Raw genomic sequence first — 22,485 nt, 5'->3', positions numbered from 1 at the left:
GGCTGGCCTCAGGTTAATGGTGTGTGTATTACTGTGGGCTTCTGGAGGCCGTGTCCTCAGGCCATTACCGTGGCTGCGTTGGCTGCGTGTAATAGCAGAAAAAGCTGTGTTGAGTTCGGATCCTATTGAGATCAGTAGCGTCTGAGAGTGAGTGTGTGTGCTCTGAGGGTTTTTGGTAGGCGTATTGTTTGTGATTTAACTCCACTTTGTTGATGTCTTTAACAGAAATGGAGGACATGCTAATAATAATACCGTGCACTGCGACTGGGGTGGGGAAACTTCATTATGAGGTTTTGAAACTGTGTGTGTATGTGTCTCCATTTGCATGTGTGTGTGAATTTAGGTGAGAAACCATTGAATCTGCGGGTGACTAGTCAAAGGCCCTCACTGTCTGAGGGAGAGACACCTCTGGGCAAGCAGCTGGCAAACGAGCTGAAGAGACATCACCAGGCCAGCGCCGAGAGCAAAGCAGCAGCCGCCACAGGTGTGTGTTTGTGCGAAAATAATATGAAATGAATGAAAACAAATTAATTTTTAAATTAATTTTAAAAAATTAGTTTCTAGCTACCACTTGGTAGTTTCTAGCTACCACTAGCTAGTTACTAGTTACCACTAGCTAGTTACTTGCTACCACTGGATAGTTACTAGCTACCACTAGCCAGTTACTAGCTACCACAAAAAAAAATCAAGGACAATGCCATCTACTCAGTTTTGTTAGCAATTTTTGTCTGGTGTTGATCTCTCAAAAAATAGAATGAAAACATATGGTACATTAAAGTTCCTAGTTTACTACAAACTCGTGTATTGTTTGTCTTTCCAGAAAATGGCAGCGGAGCAGACTCCACTCCACGCGCCCTCAACCTTTCGGAAAAGAAAACCATCAAATCAGAGCCAGAAGATTCAAGATAGCAGACCGGAAAACCCTTTCCTACTGATTCCATAATGAACTGTTGTCTGTCAGTGAATACTAAAGGAGCACAACTACAGTAGAGCCTTAATAACCAATGTTGCCTCAAAATAGAATTTCTTTTCTTAGTTCCAAGTTTTTATTTTTGCCAAAGCACCTAGAGCCCTTATTTTCATCCCTGGATGACTCACAGAATCTGTGTTGTCACTGACTGTACATGCAAACCTCTCTCTCTCTCTCTCTCTCTCTCTCTCTCTCTCTCTCTCTCTCTCCTTTCCTATCACTTCTTCTCTCTCTCTGACTCTCTGATTGGACCTCAATGTCCGCTACTTGTACATACACATGTTGAGATGATGTTATTTAAATACAGTTTGTGTTGTGTGTATATATGAATGCATGTCAAATATTGTTCCACTGAAACAGAAGGTGGCGACGTCATTGTCTTGATACTCTGAGTTCAGGCCAGTCTGCTGGTACCTGTATGAACCCTTTTGGGTGGAATATTTCTGGTAAAGTGTATTAGCGTGTTTGAGTTCATGTTGCCCTTAGTTTGGGCTCACTATGGTAGTTCAGATGAACCTGGATTTAATAGTCTTTTCATGGTGCTATGTTTGAGGTGACCCTCAGAGTACAAGTGTGATGCTTAAAGTAGATGTCATTGATTCTACAAATGCAGTGAAGACCTCAGTCCACATATAAAGCTTCATCTGTCTGTGCTAGATTGCGATGTATGATAATTCCATTGAGATTAAGCACAAGTCTCATCATTCAGCTTATTGACTACTTAACTAAACTTGGTGTTTACAAGACTACTTACAAGAGGAGAGTCATCTCTCAAACCAAGCTCAGACATTGTATGTGAATAGTGTAACGATAGTAAATAGTGCTAATAAGTGCTAATGTCGTTGGATTAGCCAGACACAAAACAGAACTGTGTTGGGAGGACGATATCCCACTTTGCAGTGTTCTGACAAATAATGATCTTTAAAGAAGGTGTTTGGCACCTTCTTTTTAAGAGTAAAGATGGCTAAAAAAAACAAGGTTCAACAAAGCTAACAACTTTAGCTTCCCTAAAGCAATGGAAACTGAGGTGTGTTTCAATATAAGAACCTCCACATTTTGTAAAAGGAAATAGGAAAAGCTTTTAATTGGTCGATACATCATGTGAAATCTTGCTCAGTCATTGTTTAGCAGGCTGAGAATTTTCCACACGGGACATCGTTAGCAAACAAATAGCTTTAGGAAATAAAACGAACATTCAAAGAAGCTTTAATGGCATTTTTATTTGAAAAGGTAGTGGCAGATGTGCAAAAAGCTGTGGGAAAAAATGAGGTACAAGTTTTTCTTAAGTCTGAAACTTCAGGGCAGCATCACTGCACCATGGAAACCGTTCATTTTACATGATCTATTGTAATATGTAATAGCGAGTATTTAGTAGTAGAGCAATACCGAATAGCTGTTGTTACTAAACCCAGTGAAACGTGTCTAGTTGTCGCAGTCCCTGGGCTGTTCACTGTACAGTACTGTATTTGTACCCTCCGTTCAGTAGTGTAGAAATAGTCTTAGAATCAGCTGATGTACAAAATGTTTATGGAACTGATATGCACTAGTGTTTTATTCTAAACGCGTTTTTAGAATTTGCATCCTTTTACTCAACATTTCCTGTGTTTTTTCCCTATGGTGAATCCATTTTTCTTGCTCCTTTTGTTAAATAGAGGTTGTACTGTGTGAAATGGCTGAGCTCGGCCTTTAGTTCCACCCTTTTCCATAGTTTCCAGATCCAACGTGACGTGCAGAAGGAGCGAACAATCAGGTTTCTCAGTCGTGTTTGTGTGTGTGAGCTGCCATATGGGTGTCATTGATGATGAATACCTCTCTCTCTCTCTCTCTCTGTCCTCACGTCCCACACTTCAGTGTTTGTGGAGAAGCTTGTCTGTACCCTTTATTTTTGTATGATCACTTTTCTGAAAAACTAAAGACTTTTAAGTATGCAAAACCTTTGTTAATTTAAGTGCCATTTTATACTTTCTTTGAGTGTGTGGTGAGCCTGATTTGTCTGAGGATGATGTGAAAGGTTCATATGGTAAATTATTAAAGTCTTGATGATTGCAGAATGATATGCCTGCATTTTAGTGTTATTAAGGTGTCACAGCTCTTTTTGCCTTAGTTTTTAAGACATTCTGGGGAATGATTGTAAAGGTGGTGGAATGCTCATCTAGGATTAGTTGTAGGTCAGCTCTTGGCTGATCCTGGATCAGCATTTTAACCCAGTATGCTGTTGGGACAAGACCTTGTATCTCAAATACGTCACTCAGAGGAGAAAGTTAAAATTTGAATTGTAATTTACTGTAATAACATGTTATTCTACTTTAGTTTGGACACTGTCGGTCCACTTGTGAAACTTTTACACGGTGTAAATGGCAGCTGATTAATTATAAATTAATTTTTAAAAAGATAGACCAGGTTCTTTTTTGACAGCAAAGATGTAAGCCCAGAGTAAACTCCTCGGTGAGCTGAGCCTGGTTTCGCCCGCAGTGGTAGCTTGTTTGGATTCTTATTTGTGGGTTTGTATGCGTGTGTCTTCTTGCGTGTTTGTATTTTCTATTTTTTGTTCTTTAGTGGAAAGAATGGCAAACCTGGAGATGATATGTCAGCTTGTCAGATTTCTCAGAAAAGCACATTTCCATACTTTAGAGGAAAGGGGAAAAAAAAGACAGAATGAAAGCTTTGATCTGATTAGTTATCACAGACACTGACTTGCAGCTAACTGATGACCTATATGTCAGAGCACATCTCCACTCCTACCATTGTCCCATGCTTCTTTCTCGTTTTCTAACACAACGAACTCTCTCGTCTATTGTCCGTGCTGTGTAAAGTAGAGTCGTGTGTTTTTTTTGGACTGTGGGATTAAAAACATTGTGTTTTCTTCGATTGGCCTTGTTCCCATCCCTGTTGTCTTGAGTAAAGAATGCACCCTTAGGATATGCAGTAGTCACGCACCTCTTGTTTTGTAAACACTAATATATTTAATTTGTTATACGGCACACGAACATTAAACTCTATTTTTTGAGATCTGACTGTGGTGCTGCTTTTACTGCTCACTCAAATCATCATTGTGTGATCTGCATTTCTGTCCTGATGTTGTTGCACCCACAAAGAGGCCACAGCTATGAGGCAAGGCCCTATATCATGCAAATCTGAATCCACACTCTTTAGAAATATTAGTTTAATATGGTGTATAATAGTGTTATATAACAATAAAATATACATTTTTACTCTCCAGTCCATACAGTCTAGATTCCCACACATATGACCAAAGATTCATGGACACCTGTCCAAACAATCAAGATTCAAATGAAGTTAAGTGTATTAATACTGAGTTAGTCTCCCTTTGCTATACTAAGAGCTGCTGCTTTTCTGGAAGGCCTTTATACCAGATGATGGACAATTGCTTTGAGACTATGATTGAATTCAGTCACCTCAGCAACAATGAGTTCAGGTACTGACATTAGATCTCTAGTTATGGATTGCAAATACTACTCCAACACGTCCCACAGTTGACTCTGGAGAACAAAGACCCACTGCTCCACAGCCCGATGCTGGTGGCTTTATATCACTCACGCCTTCGTTTGGACATGGTGACCCTATAAGGCTCAAGTAAAACGTTTCTATGAAGATAATGCCATGTGCGTGCGCAGAGTAGGAGTAGGAGCAGCTTAGACCCGTTTACACCTGGTCACTTCTTGCATCTTGAGTATCAGGATTATATCTGGATAAGGCCAGGTCACATAACAATACAAGTGTGAATGCACCCAAGACACATTTGTAGGTGGTCTGAGATGCATTTGAGCCACACGTTACATCGGTGTATACATTCGACAATTGCAACCCCAATCTCCCCCCACGCAGTGCGTCACTGAGCACGTCCCACACAGCAGTTGGACTTCGGTCTAACCAGAGGTTGGTTAGGATTTGGTTAACAAGTGTAAACGCATGTAATTAAACCCTTATCAGGATACAATCCAGATACTAGTCTCATGGACTGACCAGGTGTAAACAGGGTCTTAAACTACCATGGGGTTCCAGATGGGAGCAAATACAGGTCAGTCAATACAAACAGAAGCCATAAACACAAACCTGCCTTAAAAACAGTGCTTTATTGGGGTCGTATTATACCCCTTTCCACAAGTTAACAGTTTCTTGGGACCTAGTCTAAACACCACAAACATCAAGGACCACAGCTGTGTTCTCCCCCTGATGGGTTCAGGGCCTGCGACTTTAAATGAGAACGAGCCACAGCTCAGTTCATCACAAGGAGAGAGGAGCAGAAGCACTGGTTTCTAGTCTTTTGTGCTTGGGTCTGTTTCTTCCCCTTTCTTGTTCCCTTGTGTTTTTACTCAGTACATTTATGTTTTGGGTCCAGCGTTATGATTGGAGAGACTCATACAAGGAGGCGGGACATTTCTAAAGCTTCTGCACTCTACACAGGAAGCAGCACAAAATCAGAACAGCTCATGAACCTTGTTCTCGGTCTTGGGCCGGAGACAGAATACTGATCGGGTGGTATCTCCCTGTTTTTAAGACCGATTTAAAGTGAACACAGTTGCTGAGTGCGATTCACTTTTAGAGCACTATGGAGCTGGTGATTTCCTACGCTCCTGCAGTGCCAATGCCACAGTAGTAATGACAAAGGGCACCAGATAAAATGTAAATGCTCAAAGACATATGAAATGTGCCCTTTAGCAGTACACAATGTAACCCCACCTTGGAAATATATCTGACAGCTTTAGATGAAACTCGGTCCAGAGATTTTGAGCCATTTATTTCTATGGAAACATAATGGCACAGATGGCTGATTGGCTTTTTGTCACCTTCATGAGCGGATATCAGGAAAACATTCAGAACATCTGGATAAATTCTACCATCCACATCTCCGTCACTCTTCAGTTAGACGTCTCTGAAATTATACACGAGGTTTGCCACTGGGACCTAAACCCACACACACTCTTCATCGAAATTAGAATCACTTTATTCCACCAAATATGTAAAACATACGAGGAATTTGGCAGTGAATGGTGATTGAAATGTGTATGACGTGTGTAACACACTGAACAAACAAGAGAAGCACCGGACTATTTACAGTATTCAAAAAAATGGCATCATATTTAACATCCAGGTGAAAGGATAGCTTTAATTAGCTTTAAACTTTACAACAGACTGCTGTGAGAATTTGATGGCGTTCAGCTACAAGATCATTAGTGATGTTACTTGCATAGGATGGTTACTTGTGGACCACATACACCATTCCAACTGACCCCAGAAGTATTGTATGTAGCTGTTTAATACTCCACAGTTCCCCTAGCTCTAGTGCTAGGAAGGATATGTTTGTCCATTGGCATAGTGACTTTTGAGGAAACTACCCTGCACCTGCTTTAAAATCCATTCATTTTTTTGGAATTATTCTTTCAATATATAGTTGAAAAGGACAACAATGTTATTAGCCAAAGAAACATCTGTCATAGTACAGATGTGCATCAGTGCCCACAGCAAGGGTGACTTGCATATTTGTGACTGTACCACTCATGTTGAGGCATCTGTTTGAATTTAAGAGAGACGAATGCTGCCATCAAAGTGACATCTGTTCCTGGGAAGTCCATCGCTATTTCAAGACACGTTCTGCACATGATACAACGCATGGATTTGGCACATCATTAAAAGACATCAGACAGCATCGACCATGGAGTGTTGAGAATCTCGTATCAAGCAGGAATGGGGCCAGTTTCACAAACAAAACTGCAACAATTTGTATCCACAGTTCCCAAATGATTAAACAGTTTAACTAGAAGGAAAGGTGATGTAACAACAGGAACAATAGCCTGTTCCAACTTTTTTGGAGTGTGTTGCAGGCATGGAATTATAAATCTGATTATATTAACAAAACACAATTTTGTAAACAACAAAATTGATCAGTAAAACCAGTGGAAATATTCATTCATTCATTGTCTGTAACCCTTATCCAGTTCAGGGTCGCGGTGAGTCCGGAGCCTACCTGCAATCACTGGGCGCAAGGTGGCCTCACACCCTGGAGGAGGCGCCAGTCCTGGGCCAATATTTTATTTGTAATTTCATTCATTACATGAAGATTCAAGAGAATGAACAAATCACAGATTCAGGTTTTTATTGCATTTTACAAAATATCTCACCTTTTTCAAAAATGGGGTTTGTAGATATAAATGTTATTCTTGTTTTATATATTTCCTTTTTGTTTACAAATGTATTCTTTGCTCCTCCATGAAGGGTCTGAAACTGTGTATTAATGTGTGTTTGTTGGTGTGCGTGAGTGCGTATGTGTGTGTGGTATTGTGCATATGTGTGGGTGTGTGTGTGTGTGTGTGTGAGTGCGTATGTGTGTGGGTGTGTGTGTGTGTGTGTGAGTGCGTATGTGTGTGGGTGTGGGTGTGTGTGTGGAGATCACAGTGGTGTCGATGTCTCTTATCATTTGCGTGTGCATCATATTTACACATACTGAAAGTGCTGAGATGAGTCACACACACGCACGAACACACACACACATGTAAAATCCTCCTCCTTCACCCTCTTACTGCGTACACTGAGTACAATATGTATTGCACCCCTAACTTCTATAGACTACACACTTAATACAGTTACCACATGGGAAATCTTTTCTTTGAGCTTATGTCAGTGAAATAAAAGTTCAAAATGATGAGCAAATCTCCAATTATTGTTTTATTGAATTTTCGCCTTTGACCTACTTTTCAGAAGCACCAGCAAAGTTAGAAATTCCCTGCCCTTTCTGGATTCTGGAAAAACAAATGATGCATTTAGTTTCCTCCCATTTGCCTTACTGTGATGCTGTGTGTTACTACAAACATAACAACACTGTACACTAATGTCACACTGTACACTTAACATCTAATAACATTCCTGTGTGCTACACACTTTATTGAATATTGCACACTTGCATACTACAGAATGTACTGCATACTACAAAATGTATTACTTATTATTACTACATCTACTAGAATCTAATATCATTTCAAAGCAAAAGTATATATTACACCCTACAACCTTTTTTTTCTGACCTCTGTGGCACTGCATTTAAATAACTGTGGGATTTTTTTTTTCCGACATATTACAGCAGTGAACTTTAAAGGTTTGATAATGAACATCTTCCGTGCACCTTGAGTTTTGATGCTTATCATGTGGAAATGTGTATTTTAATACCTACTTATGTAAACAACCCAGAGATGGCTCTTCTGTAACACTGGGCCTGTAACACTTTATATTTAATGTTTCTCTGGAGTTTATCACAAATCAACAAACCCCAAAATCTGGGACATTTTGTAAAGACTGGGTCTTTGGTGGCTGCTCTGTTCATAAACCATCACTGCACTTTCACCTATTAGCAGTTTACCTTCTTAATGTAGAGTGCCTCAGAAAAGGGTAACTCACATATTCTACTTTTCACTCGTATTCTGCTCCTGTCCCATCTTTCTATGTTGTGTTTTAGGCATCAATTTCAACATTTGTTTTTATTTACAGAGCAAAAACACAATGAAGACTGTCAGTGTAAACAATGGAAATCATCGTATTGTAACATATTTTAACATAACAGATGTTTCCAGAAGATTATCAAATCACAGATTCTTGTTTTCAGTGCATTTTTCAGAATGTCCTAACTTTTCCAATCATTCATTCATTATCTAGAACTGCTTTTCCAATTCAGGGTCGCGGTGGGTCCGGAGTCCACCCGGAATCACAGGGTGCAAGGCAGGAACACACCCCAGAGGGGGCGCCAGTCCACCACAGGGTGACACACAGTCACACATTTACTTACACACTCAAGGACACTTTTGCATCGCCAATCCACCTACCAATGTGTGTTTTTGGACCGTGGGAGGAAACCCACGCAGACACAGGGAGAACACACCACACTCCTCACAGACAGTCACCCGGAGGAAACCCAGATAGACACAGGGAGAACACACCAACTCCTCACAGACAGTCACCCGGAGGAAACCCATGCAGACACAGGGAGAACACACCAACTCCTCACAGACAGTCACCCGGAGGAAACCCATGCAGACACAGGAAGAACACACCACACACTGTAAAACATTACAGCCTCATTAAGTTACGTGAACTTATTATTTCTCTTCAGGTTAATATGTCATTACAAGTTTTTAATAATGAACTCAAGTTTTTAGGTTTTCAAGATTTAAAATTATAGTAATCTATTGTCTTGACTATTTGTGAGTTTTGTCTGCACTGTCAATGTTCATTTAACTCATGTCTGTAAGTTACACGTTGAAAAAATAAATGAAAAGTGGGAGGAGGGGCAATGCAGAGAATCTATTAAACACTTGGCGCCATTTTTTAACTATACAGAACAATTTGTAGAAAACCATTAAAACATTATGCTTATCAGTTTTCAAACCTCAAATTAAGTTAAATATTTACATAATATTTCAGATAAAATCTGGACAGTGTTGACTACTTCCAGTGGCGGAGCGACACACCTGACTAAGGACTAATTTGAGGCAGAGTGTAGATTACTCCGCTGAGCGCTGTGTGGAATGTTCGCGAAAGTAAGGTAAATTCCCGCTGAAAACACGAAGACGGCGAGGAGGTGAATGTATATTATTTATAGTATTTTTTTGCTGATAAAGTAATGATGTTGCCCCTTTCTTGCGAAAGGAGAATAATTCCGCATATTAGATAGCATTTCCATGTTTTTTCTGTTTGTCCAATCCTCGAATAATTGTTAATTGCTGCTAATTAGCTGCTGACTGTCATTATCACTACCATCGGAGTTCGTTTTTCCGCTGCACAGCTCGCCGTTTTTTGCTCTGAATACGTTACGCACACCAGAGAATTATACAGTGGGTTTAAAGTTATACTCTGAAGTCAAGGAGATTTTCCACAGATGATTTTAATCCGAAACCTTGAAAGTGTAGAAAACAGTAGTCGTCTAATTCCAGTGGCGGAGGGACACACCGGACTAATTTGAGGCAGACTGTAGATTACTCCGCTGAGAGTTGTGTGGAAAGTTCGCGAAGTAAGGGGAATTCCCGCTGAAAACACGAAGGCAGCGAGGAGGTAGCTAAATGTGTATTTTTATGATTTTGTGAATTTGTGCTGATAAAACGTGATGGTGTTGCTAAGTTCTTGCCTGGTGGAAAGAGAAATATTCCGCATAGTAGACATTACCATGGGTTTTCTGTTTATCCGAGCCTCAAATAATTGTTGATTGGCTCAGTCATTACCGTCAGAGTTCGTTTTTCCGTTGCATAGCTCTCCTACGTTAAGCACATCAAAGGGATGTACAGATAGACGGCAAGTTATACTCTAAAGTGTGGTGAGGGAGGTTTTCCACAGAAGATTTTAATGTTTTAGTTTCGACAAAATACCGAAGAGTATTAACAAAATGTATTGACAAATCTGCTGTCTTATACATCTGTTTCAGATAAAGGCAGAGTTCTGTAGAATAATCACCACTGACCAGTTGCAGCCATTCCTAGATTGACTGGATGCCTTCGTGCCAAGACTTATAGAGCGGTTCAAGGCAACTGTTTCATAAAGCAGGAAATTGACACTTAACAGTGTTATGCAGTGTCTTAAAAAGGAGGTGCGTATAAAAATGTACTCGCCAATATGTACTAAAATAAGGAATTTTGATAATTATGTTTATGTGCACTCTATTTGTATGTAGGACACAAATCAAAACAGAAGAACAGCTGCCCTACTTGGTCTTCCAAGCTTCTTGTCAGAGGATACCACTGAGATAATCAGGATGTGTGATGTAAGAAAATACATTTACACATTAAGATAATGGGGGTATTAATTCAAAAGACTTTATTTAGACATTTTAGTTGACTTTGTGCTGACAGGTCATGCACTGGTCAGCACTATTAGTGTGGATCAGTCACAGCAGTGCTGCTTGAGGTTTTAAACCCTGTGTCCACTCACTGCCCACTCTGTTAGACACACCTATCTCGTTGGTCCACCTCAGATAGTAACTCTCAGTTTCTCTTGTCCTTCATCAGTGGACACAGGACGCTGTTGGCTTAATGTTTAGTACATGGACTTTTCTCAATCCAGCAGTGATAATAAGGGGTTTAAAACTCAAGCAGCACTGCTGTCTGATCCACTTATACCAGTACAACATGCTGTAGTAGTAGTTCTGTTGTGGTCCTGACCATTGTTGGACAGAGTATATAAGGGCTAACTACATACAGCCAGACTGCAGTCTAACTGTACACCTATGAAGTTTACATATAGTTTTAATAAAGTGTCTGGTCATGATAAATTGGAACTTAATTTGTCCATGTCTTTTAGGTTCATGGTGAAACCCTGGATGTCTTCATGAAGGGAACGCGCGTTGGACTTCTGATTGGACATGGTGTTCTCCATGATGCTTTTCCTAATAAAATTTTCAACATTGCTTTGGTGGTAGAGGAGGCAGTTGTTCTTCATGAAATCAAAGATGTGTCCACTGGATTTGTTATGCTAATGGGTACAATACACTGCCTTAATCTAGAGTACCCTCGCAAAATGAAATACACATATGAATTTCTGCAGAGGGTCATCATGAAGATAAAACCAGACCAATGTTCAGCTCGCGTGCATGGACTACGAAATAAACTGAGGTTACGTTTATAGACTGCACACCTCAAGCCTTAAAGGGGATGGCTATAATTTTGGGGAAATGCTCCACGTCTTTTAAGGTGGAATGGTATGTTTGATGGACAAAAACAACTGTTGTTTGTACATGGCAGAAGTTTAACTTGTATAAGTTTTATTCAATATTAAGTGTCTGTTTGAATTACTACAGAAACTTGTTTGTACATATTACAAGTTTTGTTGCACAGGTTTAAGCAGCAACATAATCAAATTATGTAGTAAACTAAAAATCATCCAAATGGAGAGAGAATTTTATTTTACATTATTTTTAAAAGTAGATACACACCGTCACCTATTTCACGTTTGTGTAAAATATTGGCGAAACCTGGATGTTTTGATAAAATAGATGCTTTATTTAATGTTTTTAAGAACCTTATTTTGCATTACCTTGAAGCACAGATTGTTGATGTTTTGGTGCATTTCCAAAAGGATGAACATGCTGTTTTTAATAACAAGGCAATGTAACATTGTTCTCATTCAAATAAATGATTTATGTTAAAACAAAAGTGAATTCAGTGTGCATTTTAAATAGATTGGGAAACTTGTCATTAAGATAAGTGTTAATGGGAAATATTAACTTAAAATGACATTTTTTATGAATATAATTAAAGTTAAATTAACTTGAAAATGTAAATCTAAATGAATAGGAATAATGTTTATTTAACAAGGCTTAGTGAGTTCTCTGAAACTGATATTGTAAAATAGTAAGTTGTTTTAACTCACTGTATCAAGTTGCAACAACTAATGATCATTAGTTAAACAACTAGTAGAAAATAACCTTTTGAGTTGAAACAAAGTTTGCCATCAAGTTGAATTTACTCACATTTTTAAGGCAGCAGGTGAACATGAGTTTCTAAGTTTAACTAACATGAAATGTTTTACAGTGCACTCCTCTCAGACAGTCACCCGGAGGAAACCCACGCAGACACAGGGAGAACACACCACACTCCTCACAGACAGTCACCCGGAGCGGGACTCAAACCCACAACCTCCAGGTCCCTGGAGCTGTGTGACTGCGACACTAACGCCCCCTAACTTTTCCAGAAACAAGGATTTTATGCAAATTATTTACGCAAATATTCCTGCAGATTATCATGTGACTAGGTGAACTAGGAGTAGACTTTCCAAAACGGTTCCTTATACACTATTGGAATTAGAATTAGAATCTTTATTGTCATTGCAAAAACCTCTGTTGGAGTTCTCCCGGTGCCAAAAATCATCAATTATAAATAATACAATATAACAACAATAAATGAAGTGTATGTGTGTGTGTTATTCAGTCTTCTTGTGTGTGATGTTAGTGTCCTGAAGAAGCAGTGTCCAGGATGTGTGCTGTCCGTAACAATGCTCTTGACCCTCCTGATGCAGTGGGTCTGGTTAATGTCCTTCCCTAACCTTAGTAAATCTGGGTCACTATATAGAGCATTAGTGTAAGAGACAGAAAAAGTAAAATACATTGGTGTGTTACCAAAAGACAAGAGATTCTGTCAGTCAACTCATTTGTCTTCCTTAGAGAGCTTCTTGTGAATCATGAAACCAAACCACTAGTTGCATTATGGGTATTCCCTAGGGTATAACAGTGGCTCACTATTTTATTAGGGTGACCAGACGTCCTCTTTTCCCCGGACATGTCCTCTTTTTTAGACTTAAAAAATGTCCGGGCGGAATTTCACAAACGTCAGGGATTTTGTTTTTCTAGAGCTTACATAGAACTTCGAGAAGTTTCGTTCACAAACTAGTCCCGCCCTCCCCTACTCCGATTGGTTCGCTTGAGTGAGAAGGGGGCGTGGTGAAGTAGCCTAAAATCTTCTGATTGGACGGTCTGACTGTAGAGCTACCGTTATTGGTCGATACCCTTCTCTGTAAACATTTAATTGGTCAGTGCACGTCAGTAGTCCTTGTTTACGTCAGACAAAGCTCATGTACCCACCCTCATCTCGAGCAGCTATGTCGAAACGTAAATGTAACTTCTCGGATGAAGTAAAATAGAAATTCCCATGTTTTGTGTAGCAAATAAAAGGTGTAAAGGACCTATAAGCACACATATGTTCAGCTAATTATACAACGGCAGCGAGGGGCGTGACCTCACCCCCCCCCATCTCAGCTCTGGTCACCCTAATTTCATACACTTCCCAAAGCAGGGCAACGTGTAGTGAACAGGGCACGGGTTTGGATACTAGGACAAGTATATGTTCAAGGTTATTCTGCCCTTCTCGAGTAGAAGGGTGCAGAGGTGCATTTTGGGAAGTCTTTTCACGGTGTAGCTGACCATAACAGGATGTCAGTTGTTGACTCGATGATGTCACAGAGCAGTAGGGGAAGCTCGGGTGAACAACGATGATTAAGGGAAATTGGGTGATTAATGTTTGTCTATAGAGCGTTATTTTTTTTAAGATGCATTTTATTTTATTTTTTGTTGCTGTATTTTTATTATTATTATTTTTTGTGATGTTGTTGTTGTTATTGTATTTTTTTTTACCAGAGTGTTGTGGGCGCATTATCTCGTCCTCCACTTCTGCGCGCTGTAAAAGCTACTTTGAAATTTGTGCGTAATCCGTGAAAAAACCAGGCGCTCGCCTTCTTTAATTGCACCCGGTAGCGTTCCCGTAAGCGCCTCTCCCACGTCAGGCCTCCGGAGCCGCTCTGCTAATAACAGACGGTCTGTTCTGCAGAAAACTGAAAAAATACAGAGAAAAAAATAAAGGAGAGCAGAAGCAGCTCTGTGTGACTTTGAGCTCCTGTCACCAGAGTGCTGCTGCAGTTTCTGTGTGGGCTGGCAGGTGGGCTCATCTCCTCTTTAGCTCTCTCTCTCTCTCTCTCTCTCTCTTTTTTTTTTTTTTTTTTTGCACAGGAACTGGAAAAAAAACACCAGGAAAATTCACATCATTAGTGAGCTAAATAAAGTGATGAATTGTCACCAAAAGAAGTTTTAACTGTGTGATGTCAATAACAGGTACAATCTGCAAACAAACTCACCAAAAACTCTCTGAAAACATCAGGGCCTGAGCTGAGACTGCGGGCCCTGTTTACCACATCATACTCCATGTCTGTGTGCGACCTGAGTTCAAAGACCTGAGGTTAAGCAACTAAATATACAACTATTCAAGACAAAGCCTCTAAAACATAGTACGGTTCAAAAATGATTGTGAGATTCAGAGAGTGGCAAAGTGCAAGATCTGATAGACCACCAACTCTGTGCCAATCAGATAAACTGTACTTTCATCGTGGCACATGGCAATGTCAGTTCTCCTTTTGTTTTAGAGCTGAAAGATTTTCCACAGATGTCCATCCTTCCACTGTAACAATACAACACAGAGCAATAGGTCTGAAAGCATGTGGTGTTAACTCTTTTTATTAGAACAGTGATGTGTCCACCTCAAACCTCAGAGTGTGGTTTAGATTCTCTGTATTAAACCTGAGGGTAATGTATAAATAACGCAGACACAGAGAGAACACACCACACTCCTCACAGACAGTCACCCGGTGGAAACTCACGCAGACACAGAGAGAACACACCACACTCCTCACAGACAGTCACCCGGTGGAAACTCACGCAGACACAGAGAGAACACACCACACTCCTCACAGACAGTCACCCAGTGGAAACTCACGCAGACACAGAGAGAACACACCAAATTCCTCACAGACAGTCACCCGGAGGAAACCCACACAGACACAGAGAGAACACACCACACTCCTCACAGACAGTCACCCGGAGGAAACCCACGCAGACACAGGGAGAACACACCACACTCCTCACAGACAATCACCCGGAGGAAACCCACGCGGACACAGGGAGAACACACCACACTCCTCACAGACAGTCACCCGGAGGAAACCCACACAGACACAGGGAGAACACACCACACTCCTCACAGACAGTCACCCGGAGGAAACCCACGCGGACACAGGGAGAACACACCACACTCCTCACAGACAGTCACCCGGAGGAAACCCACGCGGACACAGGGAGAACACACCACACTCCTCACAGACAGTCACCCGGAGGAAACCCACGCAGACACAGGGAGAACACACCACACTCCTCACAGACAATCACCCGGAGGAAACCCACGCGGACACAGGGAGAACACACCACACTCCTCACAGACAGTCACCTGGAGGAAACCCACGCGGACACAGGGAGAACACACCACACTCCTCACAGACAGTCACCTGGAAGGGGAATTGAACCAACAACCTCCAGGTCCCTGGAGCTGTGTGACTGCGACACTACCTGCTGCGCTTGGCATTAAGTTATTATAAGTAAATTATAAAGCCAGTTAGATTTTTTTAAAAGAAATGACAGTGACAGTGAAAGTTTTAGCACCAGACATTCACAGGTGTAAGGAAATATCGCCCTCCATCACCTCGCATGCACTCTTTCACTGACAGAGTGGACCTGTTGGTTGTCTTGATCCAAAATATATATATATATATATATATATATATATCAGTAACTTGTGTACTGTAGTAGATTTTTATCCTGACCTGTGCTGAAATGTCTAACCTGTAGTACATTTAAGAAAAAAAAACAATCTTTTTTATGTTGCTGTAGTTCCTTCTAGAAGGAGCTATGAGAATAAATCTATGAGAAAAAAAACCCAGAGGAGACTGTTGAAGTTTCCCCTGCTTTTCAGATTTTTCCTCCTGAGAAAAAGAGCCTCATTTGTGTCTCCTCTTGAGTTTAATTACAGATCTCTAGTTTCACACTGAGCTCAGGTTTAATATTAAAACACAAACATTTTTCTGCAACTAAACTCAGTTATTCTCAGTCAACACTAAGAACCTTCTTAGTTTTGATGCTGTAAATATCTTCAACAAATGCCCCATGTCTCATTTTTTTATCTAAATATATTTCTCCAAAGGGGTTTTAGCCTCATGCGTAATCAGCAAGCAGCGTTTGTCCAGTAAAGACTTCCTCTGGGACGTCCAGTGTTGGACGAGAGCAAATCTTATGTTCTTGAGTGGCAGCAGGAATATAGAATTGTTACTTAGGCGTATAACAACAAACCTTTGTCTGTCTCTATAAAGACTGACCTCTAGTTTTAATAAGCTTTTGCCGTACACAGTTATAGAGACTCACTGTATAGCTCTCGAAATGCAAGCTCTTTTGTGTTTTCTCTTCTCTAACGCATTCAATTAAAATCCATAATGGCTTTTTAATGAACCAAAGAGTTGAAATTGTTTGTTTGGAACAGGATACACATTAAAATATATGTACTGGGAAATATATGTGTATAGAGAATATAAAATTTTATATGTTAAGTGCAGGGAAGAGTGTTGCTTCAACAAATCTCTAGACTTTCTCTAGATTTTAGTAAAAGCGAAGGAATGATATTTAATGTTAATAAAACCACATACATAAAGATTTAGTTTCTTGTTAATCAAGATAATAATTTTAAAAATGAGTTGTTTTGTATTTACAAAGAATAACCTTTTAATTTAATGATTTTTGCTGATGTATATTTTGTATTTTAGGTAAATGTATATGTTATAGACTATATCTGTTGTATGAAGCTAGTTATTATTTATGTTTCTTGGTTACGGTGCTTGTTTTTTCCTTGTGTGTTTGATGTGAGGTAGGAACCTTTCCACATGCTGCCCCCTAGTGGAGGTTTAAACACCAGCTTAACCCCTGACTCGGAGACGCGTGAGAATTGTTTGTACACTGTGAATAAATCAAACTTTCAAAGGTTAAACAATTTACACATGAAGGGGAGTCGAGGTTTCAAAGATATATATTAAATTACAGCTTTAAAAGGACAAAACGATTTAAAGAAAGGGTACTTTATTTTGTAGGAACCAGTCAGAGTACAGTCCTGTGGCCTGTAAAGAAAAGGAATCTTATTATTTTTGTCGTCAGACCGTTCAATCTAATGATTTCTGTTGGGATTAAAAAGAATTTTAAGAAATATAATAAAAGGTGTTTTTAAGATAAATTACCTCCTCCAGCTTTAAACATTAACTGTGTTCTCTCACTGAATGAGGGAGCATTAGGCAGAGGGGCAGAAATTAATGGGCTGTAGAGCGGCTCAACTATTCTTTAGTTATGGACCAACATCCGGTACATTTGGGATAAACTGATAGATGCTTATCCTTTTCTAAAGCTGTTGTGTCTGAATTGTATCACATTTTATCATGAATGGACCAATAGAAATAATCTTTTAATGTTGACTTCCATTGTAGTGTACGAAGATATTTTCGTACCTCCCTATTTTATATTTTCTTATGAAATAGGGGGACCTAACGTCCTCTTTTCAGGACCTAAAAAATGCGTCCGGTCGGGATTCCAGAACTGTCCGGGGTTTTGCCGTCCACAGTCTTCCCCAGTCCCAATTCTTACAAAAAGCCCTAAACCCTTTCCTGAAGTATGCACTTTGATGACGTGTATTAGGTGAGCAAAAGGGGCGCGTCGGGATCAAGTGTTCAAGGGGTCGGAGCTCAGAGCGGAAATGGGACACACTTCGTCGCGCGCACCTTCTTGTGCTTACACACACATTACAGTGTTTTACTGGAGCCTCCAACAAAAATGTGTTAAAAGTCGTTAAGGTCATTTATCATAGTCTGTTCTTCGTATTTGGAAGCGTTTCTGTGTCACACGAGCCTTTCACTTTCTGCTCTATGTTTAAAAAAAACTGAAAGTCGTCACTTCTGTCCCCATAACGACACAAATACACGGACACACATGACAGTTACTGACTTTCTGACTAGTTATGCTAATCCAGTTAGCTACATCTGAGCAGTTTTTCGGTTTAACATTAACTTTAGAAGAAAACAAGCCAACTCATTAAAACTCAGGGGACTGAATTATAGCTCTCACATACAGCACGTTTTATTAGACAGACCTTATATAATATGAAATATAAGTATTTTTACATAAATGTCTGGATCCTAGCAATGCTCTGATCAAGTCTGTATTAATTCTGGTTGATAAAATGTGGTACTTGCTTTTAGAAAACTTTTACATTTTAAAAAACACAGTTAAAAAAGTAAACTCGTCAGTTTCTGTCATGGTCATGAGTTTTCTGGTGTAAACAAGTGGCTTTAATACAGAGCTTCAGTTTCACTGATATTAACTGTCAGGAAATGACAAAAATATTATTTTATAATATTTTATAATATTTTTTTTAGGGCCAAATGTTGTATGGAAAGGTATCTGTCCAAAAACGCTTTTTAAAAATCTTGTTAAGGAGTATCTGTTTATGTATTTAATTTCAGCAGCATAGTTACATGGTTATGGAAGCATTTGTGCTGCCAACCTGCCCCATGTGTCCTCTTTGAACACTCAGATATGGTCACCCTATAAAAAGTTACTATTAGATGCAAGATTCATGGTTTTCTTTGAGCAGCAATGAAAAATTAAATGTAAAAATTGGTTTTCATTTACTGTAAATTTAGTGAGCTATTGGTCTCAGAACAGTGAGTTATCTCTCCACCAGGTGTCAGTACACAGTCTTTATGCAACAGACGTTTCTAGAAGAAAAAAAAAAGAAAGACCTAGAGTAGTGACTCATGACTTCCCATGATTTTCATTTATTTTACACATTGGAGTATGTGTCTGTACACAACTTTCTTCAGAAAAGTTCTGCCAATCAGGCTCTGTTATAATAAAAAGATATCATTAAACACAGTCTATATCACACACACTAAACAACTAATTCTTCCAAAATCAAGCTGAAAGTTTGCTGTAAATATTTGATTGCATACAGCCTGAAGAGCATTATGAAGTCAGTTCGTGATAGTTCTGGATCTCAAAAGCCACTTGAGCACATCCCAAATGTACAGGATGGAGCTCCATTACTCAGATGATAATTAGTTCCTCTGCTTCTCGGACTAGTGTTGAATGCTGAATGTTGAATTGAGCATGGTGGAACGGTCTATTAGAGGAAAAAAACAAAAAGAGAGAGAGAATCTTGTTTGAATGTGGCTGAAGTTTAACTTGTCTTACTTGTCTGACCAGGGTGACACACATAGGGTGATCAGATCTGAGATGGTGAAAAGGAGGACACGTTTCCGGGGGGGGGCGGGGGGGGATGAGCTCTTGCCCCTCGCTGCCGTTGTATTCTTAGCTGAACCTATGTGTGCTTTTAGGTCCTTTACACCTTTATTTGCTACACATGAGAAAACATGGGAATTTATTTTTTAATTCACCCGAGAACTTACATTTACGTTTCGGCATAGCTGCTCGAGATGAGGGTTGGTACATGAGCTTTGCCTCTGACGTAAACAAGGACTACTGACGTGCAGACTGACCAATTAAATGTTTACAAAGAAGATTATCGACCAATAACGGTAGCTCTACAGTCAGACCGTCCAATCAGAAGATTTTAGGCTACTTCACCACGCCCCCTTCTCACTCAACTCAACGAAACTTCTCGAAGTTCTATGTAAGCTCTAGAAAAACAAAATCCCGGACGTTTGTGAAATTGCGCCGGGACATTTTTTTAAGTCTAAAAAAGAGGACATGTCCGGGTAAAGGAGGACGTCTGGTCACCCTATATTAACCTATTAACCACATCTGAGTGACACGGGCGTTAAGCAAAGAGTTGATTAAACTTCTTTGCTACTGAACATTAGGGGGGTGGCAGCAGGTAGCGTCACACAGCTCCAGGGACCTGGAGGTTGTGGGTTCGATTCCCGCTCCGAGTGACTGTCTGTGAGGAGTGTGTTGTGTTCTCCCCGTGTCCGCGTGGGCTTCCTCCGGGTGCTCCGGTTTCCACAACAACACAAAGATTAGTTAGGGATTGGTGACTCAAAAAGTGTCCATAGGTGTGAGTGAATGTGTATCTGTGTTGCTGTGAAGGATTGATGTCCCCTCCAGGGTGTATTCCTGCCTTGCGCCCAATGGCTCCGGGACTACCACAACCGTGACCTGGATAAGCGGTTACAGATAATGAATGAACATTAAGTAAGGTCAGATTATAAATAAGTTTAAATAAATTGTATATATTTTATGCAGAAGGGCTGCTTGTGTGTACCATAAAAGCACAAGGGAAGCCAGGAAGGTGAGTGGATGATGCCTGGAAATACAGTCAAATGGGTGGATGAGCATTAGATCAATGGGCAGAAACTTCTCCCACATTCCACATTTACAGTCAAATACACTAAATTCCTCTTAAAATATACGTGCATTTTATACATTTCCACAGTGTGCTCTGGAAATAGTTCTAATTAATATTATACACAGGAAAAGCTAATGTGATGTACCACTGCTCTTTGCTGATGTGATCCTCCACAGGCTAATCTTTAATTAGTTTAATAAACAAAAATACAATGAAATCAAAAAAGGATTTCCTGATCTTTACTTTAATTAAATGTAACATAACAATGACAGTGTTAAATTAGAATGTCGAATGTGTTGCCCACATTTGGATGACTGGCCAAACAAATGTTTCGAAGGCTTTGAACGGAGCCTTTAATATTGTAACAACATTACACTGCTATTTCATTAAAACTGTATTTGTGTGTGTGTGTGTTGCCCTGTGAGGGACTGGCGCCCCCTCCAGGGTGTATTCCTGCCTTGCGCCCAATGATTCCAGGTAGGCTCTGGACCCACTGTGACCCTGACTTGGATAAGCGGTTAGAGATAATGAATGAATGTTCCCTGTTTAGGTGCGAGGATAGGGTCATGTTAGTTTTGTGGTAAGATAATTCATATCATCTTTGGTCACCTTCTGGCTCCAGATATTTTGGCTTTATATTTTAATGAAAGGTATCACATTAAACGTCCAGACTTATTTGAATCAGTGATAACTGGCATGAGGCCTAAACCCAGACATTACCACAGCACAGTTTTCAGGAGCATCCATCTTTATCACTGTGGTCAATTAGAAGAATTACACCACAGATCATTTGATTCCGATACTTACTTTAATTCCCATCAGCTTCCGTCTCTAATCAATGGCCCTTATGATGTTGAATTAAATCCATCTCAAAACTTCAAAAAAGCAGCAAATATGAGGCCCAGTGTCCTGAATATCAATTTTTTTTGGCTCAGGTCACTGATTTGAGGAGTTTGATGATCTCCCTGTGTCTGAACAGGTTTTCTCCAAATGCTCTGGTTTTCTATGTCAGTCAAATTGTGTGAATATGTGGTATGAGAACATCCATCCATTATCTGTAACCGCTTATCCAATTTAGGGTTGCGGGGGGTCCAGAGCCTACCTGGAATCATCGGGGCGCAAGGCGGGAACACACCCTGGAGGGGACGCCAGTCCTTCACAGGGCAACACAGACACACACACACTCACACCTACGGACACTTTCGAGTCGCCAATCCACCTGCAACGTGTGTTTTTTGGACTGTGGGAGGAAACCGGAGCTGGTATGAGAACAGGCTTTGTGAAATTCCCCATTGATGTGAATGTGAAAATGACTGTGTGAATGTGGCTTTATTTTTGATGGACTGTTCAGGATGTGTTCCTGTCTTCTGCCCATTTATCCCAGCTCCAGACACCACTCAGCCCTGATTTGGATAAAGCGGTTATATAAGGGATGAAGGATGAAGCAATTAATAAATTAATGAATAGATCACTGGAACTAGAACATTAAATGTGGCCTGTACAATGCTTGGGCATTCACATATTAGACCATATTTTGTTTGACATTATGTTATAGCTTAAAATGAATGATTTTAAATAAGAAAATCAACAGGTCTTTTGATCATGGCTGCCTATGCTTTGTATAAGTGGATATATTTAATTTTCGTGTGTTAATGCTCTTATCAACATCTCTACGTGTCCTTTTGGACTGTTTCAATACTGTGAAGAAATAACAGTAAGTATTTAGGACTGATGGCACGAGGCTACAGACACATGAATCATTTATGATCAGGAGGTGACGCAGGTGACTCGGTTATGATGGACGTGCGA

General features: G+C 40.0%; 1 protein-coding gene and 1 long non-coding RNA gene across 5 annotated transcripts in view; both read left to right on the top strand.

Annotated features, from left to right (window-relative positions):
• Nucleotides 1-3,962, top strand: part of nab1b (NGFI-A binding protein 1b (EGR1 binding protein 1)) — a 30,669-nt gene extending 26,707 nt beyond the window's left edge. For all 3 annotated transcript variants that reach the window (XM_066641387.1, XM_066641385.1, XM_066641386.1), the window contains exons 8-9: nucleotides 344-484; nucleotides 821-3,962. In XM_066641387.1, coding sequence (XP_066497484.1) covers nucleotides 344-484; nucleotides 821-909 — 230 coding nt within the window. In that variant the 3' untranslated portion in view covers nucleotides 910-3,962. The remainder of the gene's footprint in view (nucleotides 1-343; nucleotides 485-820) is intronic.
• Nucleotides 3,963-9,306: 5,344 nt separating this feature from the next.
• LOC136664275 (uncharacterized) lies at nucleotides 9,307-12,036 on the top strand. 2 transcript variants are annotated; one of them, XR_010795105.1, is made up of 4 exons: nucleotides 9,307-9,557; nucleotides 10,395-10,556; nucleotides 10,641-10,730; nucleotides 11,267-12,036. It is a non-coding gene; the product is annotated as an uncharacterized lncRNA (long non-coding RNA). The 2 variants fall into 2 exon arrangements; XR_010795106.1 differs by lacking the exon at nucleotides 9,307-9,557 and adding an exon at nucleotides 9,697-10,027.
• The last annotated feature ends 10,449 nt before the right edge of the window (nucleotides 12,037-22,485 follow it).

The sequence above is a fragment of the Hoplias malabaricus genome, chromosome 12 (assembly GCF_029633855.1).
Source record: "Hoplias malabaricus isolate fHopMal1 chromosome 12, fHopMal1.hap1, whole genome shotgun sequence".
Taxonomy (NCBI): domain Eukaryota; kingdom Metazoa; phylum Chordata; class Actinopteri; order Characiformes; family Erythrinidae; genus Hoplias; species Hoplias malabaricus.
The sequence above is the reverse complement of the archived record's forward strand: the minus strand, read 5'-3'. Positions and strand labels throughout refer to the sequence as shown.